The sequence below is a fragment of the Centruroides vittatus genome, unplaced genomic scaffold (genome assembly GCF_030686945.1).
Source record: "Centruroides vittatus isolate TY-2023 unplaced genomic scaffold, ASM3068694v2 contig_391, whole genome shotgun sequence".
Classification (NCBI taxonomy): Eukaryota; Metazoa; Arthropoda; class Arachnida; order Scorpiones; family Buthidae; genus Centruroides; species Centruroides vittatus.
The window spans coordinates 1,580,315-1,587,649 of NW_027122207.1; the positions used below are offsets into that span (position 1 = coordinate 1,580,315).

Sequence of the window (7,335 nt, forward strand, 5' to 3'; positions counted from 1 at the left end):
ACAAGTCAAAAATTCAAAACATAATTATTTATTACTTTATACATGTATTATATTAAATCAATAAATTTATCTTATTTTAGTGGTCCTTTGGTGTGGTATTATGGGAATTAATGACTCGTGGTGTTACACCATATCCAGATGTTGATAACTGGGATATATTACATTATCTAAAAAAAGGACGTCGAATGCCACAACCTTCTTATTGTCCAGACATGTTGTAAGTTAACCTTCTCTTCATATTTTTCATTATTATATTTATATATTATAAATATAAATACTTATCAACTTCAATGAAAATTTCATTATTTAATTCAATTTTTAATACCATAGATGTCTAAAAAAATATTCTATAGTGATTTATTACAAATGAAAATTTTTTCTTTTAGATATAATATCATGTTACGGTGTTGGTCTGAAGATCCAAAGAAGAGGCCTTCATTTACAGAGTTAGAATCAGATGTTCAAAATGTAATTACCAAGTTAGAACAAAAAAGCAAGCAAAAACGGGTTGGTCTTAATGTTACATATGTGAATTATCCTTCTGCAATGGCAGATGTGGAAGCTACTGGAAATATATTTTGAAAAACTTCTGTACTTGAATCAAAGATGGTACATGCATAAACAAAATGGTTTCTACTGTACAATATATTTAAGTACAACAAACTTCAAGCTTTTGGAGAGATAATTACACATGACATTATTGAAGTGTTTCCACTAAGGTCACTGTCTCTACAGAAAGCTCCATGAAATGTCTTGACAAGTACCACCACTCAACAGAACAAAAGTCTACAACAAATATATATCAATGCCTTTGAAATTGTGATAAGAACACAGATTAATATGTATCTATCACGTAACTTCAGAAGGATACCATTTTTTATTTTTGAGAAATTTACATTTTTCCATTTCCATCAACTTCGCTAGTGTTTCCTAGTGTGTGAAGGAAACAATGAAATACAAAGGTTTTGTGACATATTTTAGTGCCTTTGGAATTGTGATAAGACTGTTTTTAATCATAATGTACTATTTACAAAATATTTTTGTAAAATGTTATAACTAGTCATTTTTTTAAACATGGATTTATTGCCATCTTAAAAGAATATATTAGGAAGAAATATTTATAATGATGTGCTACTCATTTATGAGGAAAAGTCACAAATTTCAGAGAGCAATATTTATTTCAGAATGTTTGTTTGCTTTCAAGTGTATATAGTGAAAAAAGACTGAGTTTGTTTGAAATTTATATTTGAACAATTTGTGTTTATGTGAATAAGGAACTTTGAAAGGATATGTTCTTTTCTCACAAACACCTTTTTAAAGAATTCATTTTAGGACATTTTGATCCCATTAATCATCCTGTACATATGTTTTTTAAATAGTTTATAAACTTATTTTAAAAATAATGATGAAATTGTGTTATTTTTTAAACTATACATCAGACAAATAATTTAGAATTTTGTAAAATATCATTAAGAAATGAGTTCAAATGTTGAGAATTATCAAAAACAATAATATTGTGTTAAAAAATATTTCCTACTTAAATGTTGTATGCTATGAGGTTTTATATGCATCATATAATGATTATCATTACAATACCTATTATACTTAGTAATTATTAAAAATTTATCTACCTAGTATATAGTTTGAAAGATAAAATACAATACATAAAAAGTTACAACAATAATACCATTAATATACAATATGTTAAACATTCCAAAAATTTAAATGATTATATTGTAATTGTTATTTTATATACACTTACTTATTGCAAAACTAAAGTATAAAAATTGCATGTACAGTACTTCAAATAAAATATATCTTGTTCACATTCTGTAAATATATTATCAAAATGACATGAAATATGACCTTTTTATATCTGAGTATTAATGCAAACTTCATTTATAGTAATTGTTGGAAATACAGATACAGCTATCTGTTTTCTTGGAGATTAAGATATAAAAAAAATTATTTCTTTTTGATCATGGTCATCTTTCCTATCACTACTGTTGATATCCCTAAAGATGGGCTGGAAGTATTGAGGATTAATGAAAATTTTTATAACTTGTCTCCAAGAAAGCAGATAGCAGTATGTGATATGTTGGAAGAAAATAATGAAAATGGATTTCTTTTTTTATTTTTGATTTATCTTTATTTTGTTGACATTGAATTTTATAGCAATGTCAACAAAAAAAACATTGCTATATATTTTAGTCTAAATTAATTAAATCGCCAACTAATCTTATAAATATGAAAATTATCACCTTTAATTGTCCAGCACAAATGTTTTAACAAAAATAAAAACGTTTTCGATCGTTTTCAACGGTCATCTTCAGTTACAACTCAAATTAAAAAAGAACGATAAAATAGAATTAAATACGAAAATAATATAAATGCGCATGCGCGACTATAAATATATCGCGCATGATGCCTAATATACAGAATAAATGAATAAAATTATGTAAACAAAAATACGTGGCCGCACTCTTGTATGTTGTTATTGTTTATCTTTATAAAACGATTTCCATGCGGTTGATAAAGAATCCGCGTCTCTATGATTGATACATCCCGTTTTTTCTTGGGCTTTATATATTTCTAGCTTTTCTAGATGTTTGATTGTATGTCTATTGTTCGTCGGCTTGATGACGGAAGCTTGGTCCCACAATACCTCAATATCTTGTTGCTTGGCGTATGAAGCTAGAACCGTACTGTCCAGATTCTTATTAATCGAGTACTGGTGTTCTTTGATTCTTTGCCCTAAGTGCCGTAAAGTAGCTCCCACATAAACAATATCCGAATTAAATCGTTGGTCCTTTATTGGTATGGAGTAAACCCCGTTAAAGAGTTCCGATCTTCTCTCTTCTTGTCATATCCGTAACAATCTTTAACGGGGGTTTACTCCATACCAATAAAGGACCAACGATTTAATTCGGATATTGTTTATGTGGGAGCTACTTTACGGCACTTAGGGCAAAGAATCAAAGAACACCAGTACTCGATTAATAAGAATCTGGACAGTACGGTTCTAGCTTCATACGCCAAGCAACAAGATATTGAGGTATTGTGGGACCAAGCTTCCGTCATCAAGCCGACGAACAATAGACATACAATCAAACATCTAGAAAAGCTAGAAATATATAAAGCCCAAGAAAAAACGGGATGTATCAATCATAGAGACGCGGATTCTTTATCAACCGCATGGAAATCGTTTTATAAAGATAAACAATAACAACATACAAGAGTGCGGCCACGTATTTTTGTTTACATAATTTTATTCATTTATTCTGTATATTAGGCATCATGCGCGATATATTTATAGTCGCGCATGCGCATTTATATTATTTTCGTATTTAATTCTATTTTATCGTTCTTTTTTAATTTGAGTTGTAACTGAAGATGACCGTTGAAAACGATCGAAACGTTTTTATTTTTGTTAAAACATTTGTGCTGGACAATTAAAGGTGATAATTTTCATATTAAGTCTAATTTCCAGTAATTTAAAGTTGGTTTCTATATAATCTTATAAAATCCCTTTTTACCTTTTCCTTTTTGGCATAGTGTATTGAACTTCAATACTTGAATGCACATGCACAATACACCTCAATATCATCATTTTAGTTGCACCATGCGTAAGTTACATTAGAATAAAAAGTTTAAGGCTTATCTAATACAAGAAGTTAATTGGGGCACAGTTTGAAAAAATTGTAGACCTATAAATTCCCACTTTCCTCCTTCCGTCCTTCTTTTAATCTCGAGAACAGAGTTAGATGAATGAAAGACAATACCAGATATGGAAAGCTTAGGAGCAAGAGGCACCAAATGACTATATACGAACTTCCAATGCAAACTGGAAGTCATGTTATTTCAATTCATAACTCTTACTCTGAAAGCTGTTAGATGACCAGCACAACTGTATTGTTAAATGAAAAGTATGATGTACAGGGGCAAGCCACTACTAATTTGAGGTGGAAAACATACATTTTAAATGAAATAAATTAAAAATATGAATAAAAATTACAGCTTGGCATTGTGACGATGTCACAATAGATAACTGCTCCTTATAATCTAATTTTCAGTAATCATATTCTTATTGATCATTACCATGTCAAATTCACTTGTACAGTATGAGCAGGTACAGCTTGAGCACAAGCATCTAGACCAGTGGTTGTTAACCTTTCTAAGGCGGTGGAACAAACTTCATATACATTTTATTAAATGGAACATTAGCATCAATATATTCAAAAGTTTATTGATAAGCAATTCTGTGTTTACTATTCTCAGGAAACATAGCAATAAACTAATAAACTTTAATGTATTGAATAAAAGAGAAACATAGAATTGTCCTGAATTGTCTACAAATGTGGCTTTGATAATATAGTATATTGGAATAAATCTGCAACAAAAATTTTTTTACGTGGAACAACCGAAGCAGGTTTATAGAACGGGTGGCAAACCTATGGCACACGTGCCCAAAGTGGCACATAACTGTGGCCAGATGATTTCTGTGTGGCCAAATGATTTCTGTCATTTTCAATCATCCTTTCTTCAATAAGATTTTTTACATTTATTTGAATTAAAGTGTATTCGTTTAATTTCTTTAAATATCATTATTCGAAGTGTAAGACTTTGGCATGCATTAACATCTTTAAAGCTAAGTATGCTTACAATATGGCGTACGGACTCAAAAAAGTTCGCCATCCCTGTTATAGAACACTGGTTAAGAACTATTGGTCTACCTGCGGCCTCCGTTCCGCATTAATATTTTGTGCGGCCCGCATTGCACAAAATATTAATAAATATATCAATTTCTCAATTTAAGCAAAAGCATGAAGCAAAAATTTGCTCATGCAAAAGCAATTTCTCATGAAGCAAAAATTCTGTCGTTATTTTCTACAACTGAGTAAAAATTTAGTAAGAAGTAAAACAAGAAATCGACTAACAGACTCACATGAAAACTAAAACTAGCAGTGACTAATATTCAACCAATTATTTTGGATATATCACGTTCACATCAGTGACAGAAGTCAAATTAAGCATACTTATGTTAATTTATGATTATGATTATATATATGAATAAATAATTGTGATTTACTTGCTTTTTTTTCTTTTTACTCGTGTGCGGCCCGGGCCAGTTCAAATTTTTTAAATGTGGCCCTTACATAGAAAAAGATTGCTCACCCCTGGTCTACACCCTGAACAAGCATAGTTCTAAATTATGCCGCTGCAGCAAACAGCGCTAATACCTGGAACTGTTTTGTTGTATTTTCTGGTCTTTATTTCTAATTACTATTAATTGGAAATGAAAATAAGTTAAATTTTTAGATAGACACTCTTACTTATGCATAACTCTATAAAAATAAATACGGTAATGTTTAGAACGGAATGCTCTAACTCAGAGGTTTCCAACTTATTTTTTCATGGAACCCTTTTCACCTTAATAAAAAATATTGGAACTCTGCAGATATCAAGGAATTAAAGCATACTAGGTAGCCACTTTACATTAAAACCGAAAATAAACCTACAATTAAAAATAAAATCAAAACTAATTAATTAAAATTGAAATCAAATTAATTGAAAATTAAAACAATGATTTAAAAATCGTTTAAAAGTTGTTTTGAAACTTTCAAAACGTAAATTTAAAAATAAATTTGATTTACAATTTTTGTGTACAGTGGTGAAAGAACATTTTGCTTTTAATATAGACTATATACAAATTTAGCGATTGTGTGTTTTATTTCTATGTTAGATCTTTTTTAAGGTCATAATTTTTAAAATGATTTTCTAGCTTTAGTTTGTTTCACTGTTTTTATGGTCCATTACCTTGTCAAACATTATATCATGATTTCGGTTCGTTACCGATAAATTGGTTCCACTGTTTATAAAGCTATAAATAACTTTAGCAACGTGTATACCAGGGTCGCCAAACTTTTTTGATAGTCAACCCCCTACAATTTTTCGAAACCTCACATCGACCCTCACCAAAAAGTTTGTGTTACGAATAAAACAAAGCACTTACTATTTTAGCACATTTCTTTTAATTTTGCATTTGTTTTTCATTTATTGTATATTTGTTAATAATAATTTTTGTAACTGACAATCAGTGAGACAGATAAGCTTGATCCTTAGCTCTTCCTTATCCTTAGCCTAAGCTTAATAATCGACCCCCTTATAATGTTATATCGACCCCTGGAGGTCGATATCGACCGCTTTGGAGACTGTATAGTCTCGGATCGAGTCCTCGCATGACGATAACGAGGTCTCGATCCGAGACTAGAACAATTACACCTCCAGTGGCGTAGCGAGGAGGGTGCAAGGGAGTGTATCGTGCACCGGGCGCCACTCGCAGAGGGGCGCCCAAATGGTCTCCAAGACAAATTATATGTGTTTCTGGAGGGAGGAGGGGGCGCCAGTTATGTTCGCTACGCCATTGTACACCTCACATCCCAAATCTGCATTGGCACATTCGTACATCACTAGACTCAACGGATTTTATTGTGGAACTCCAAATTTTTATTGGCGGAACCCTAGGATTTCGCGGAACACAAGTTGGGAACTCCTGCAGTCTAACTCGTAAGATTATAACATGGAATTACGAATAAAATAAAATATAAGGCGACTTAAAAGTTAATATTTTTTCACTCTAAAAATGTTTTTTGGAAATATTTTCTGGCTACGAACTTCAATTCTAAATGTGAGGTTAGCCGAGACTGGGAGGGCTGTCTCGATAACCGAGCGATCGACACAGCTTCAAAGCTTGAACAAAACCCAACTCTGGGAGCGAATAAAAAGTTTTTTTTTCTTCTTTTTGGTTGAATGTCCAACGTTCGGTCTAAAGTTCTTTCGGTCCCTCGACGACGTAAGTTTCGGTGGACGGCCCCGGGGTGTGTGGCACAGTTTCAAATCGAAAGTTCGGGAGAAGGATCTAGGAGAAACACGATGTCTCCAGGAGCGAAGGTTAGTTTCGGGCGTCGACTATCGGAGTCGATGTTGGTTCACACAGTGGCGAATCCTGATGGCGAGCACCAACAACCGGAAACCAAGAACCCCGAATGTCCTTGAAAAGCTCAGTTTTATAAGTTTTTCATCCAAAGTCGCCTCCCCATTGGTCTCTCATCGTCATCTGGTGACAATTCGAAACCCGATGGAGGACGCGGGAGAAGTCAACGTCGCGACTGAATACGACTCCTCTCCAGCTGCGTTTTCCTCGACCTTAGTCTTTTCTATTGTTTAAATAGTCTACAAAAAACTTCCATTCTTCAATCGAGATAGCCAATTCCTCCCATTCGCGTCTGAAAAGGATATCTTTAATTTCTCGATTGATATCCCTCATTCGGACCT

At 32.3% G+C, this 7,335-nt stretch overlaps 1 protein-coding gene across 6 annotated transcripts in view; it reads left to right on the forward strand.

Moving 5' to 3' along the window:
- LOC136975892 (hepatocyte growth factor receptor-like) overlaps positions 1-1,826 on the forward strand; it is a 35,493-nt gene extending 33,667 nt beyond the window's left edge. For all 6 annotated transcript variants that reach the window (XM_067271049.1, XM_067271051.1, XM_067271046.1 and 3 more), the window contains exons 19-20: positions 81-217; positions 387-1,826. In XM_067271049.1, the coding sequence (XP_067127150.1) occupies positions 81-217; positions 387-582 (333 nt within the window). In that variant the 3' untranslated portion in view covers positions 583-1,826. The remainder of the gene's footprint in view (positions 1-80; positions 218-386) is intronic.
- Positions 1,827-7,335: the final 5,509 nt, after the last annotated feature.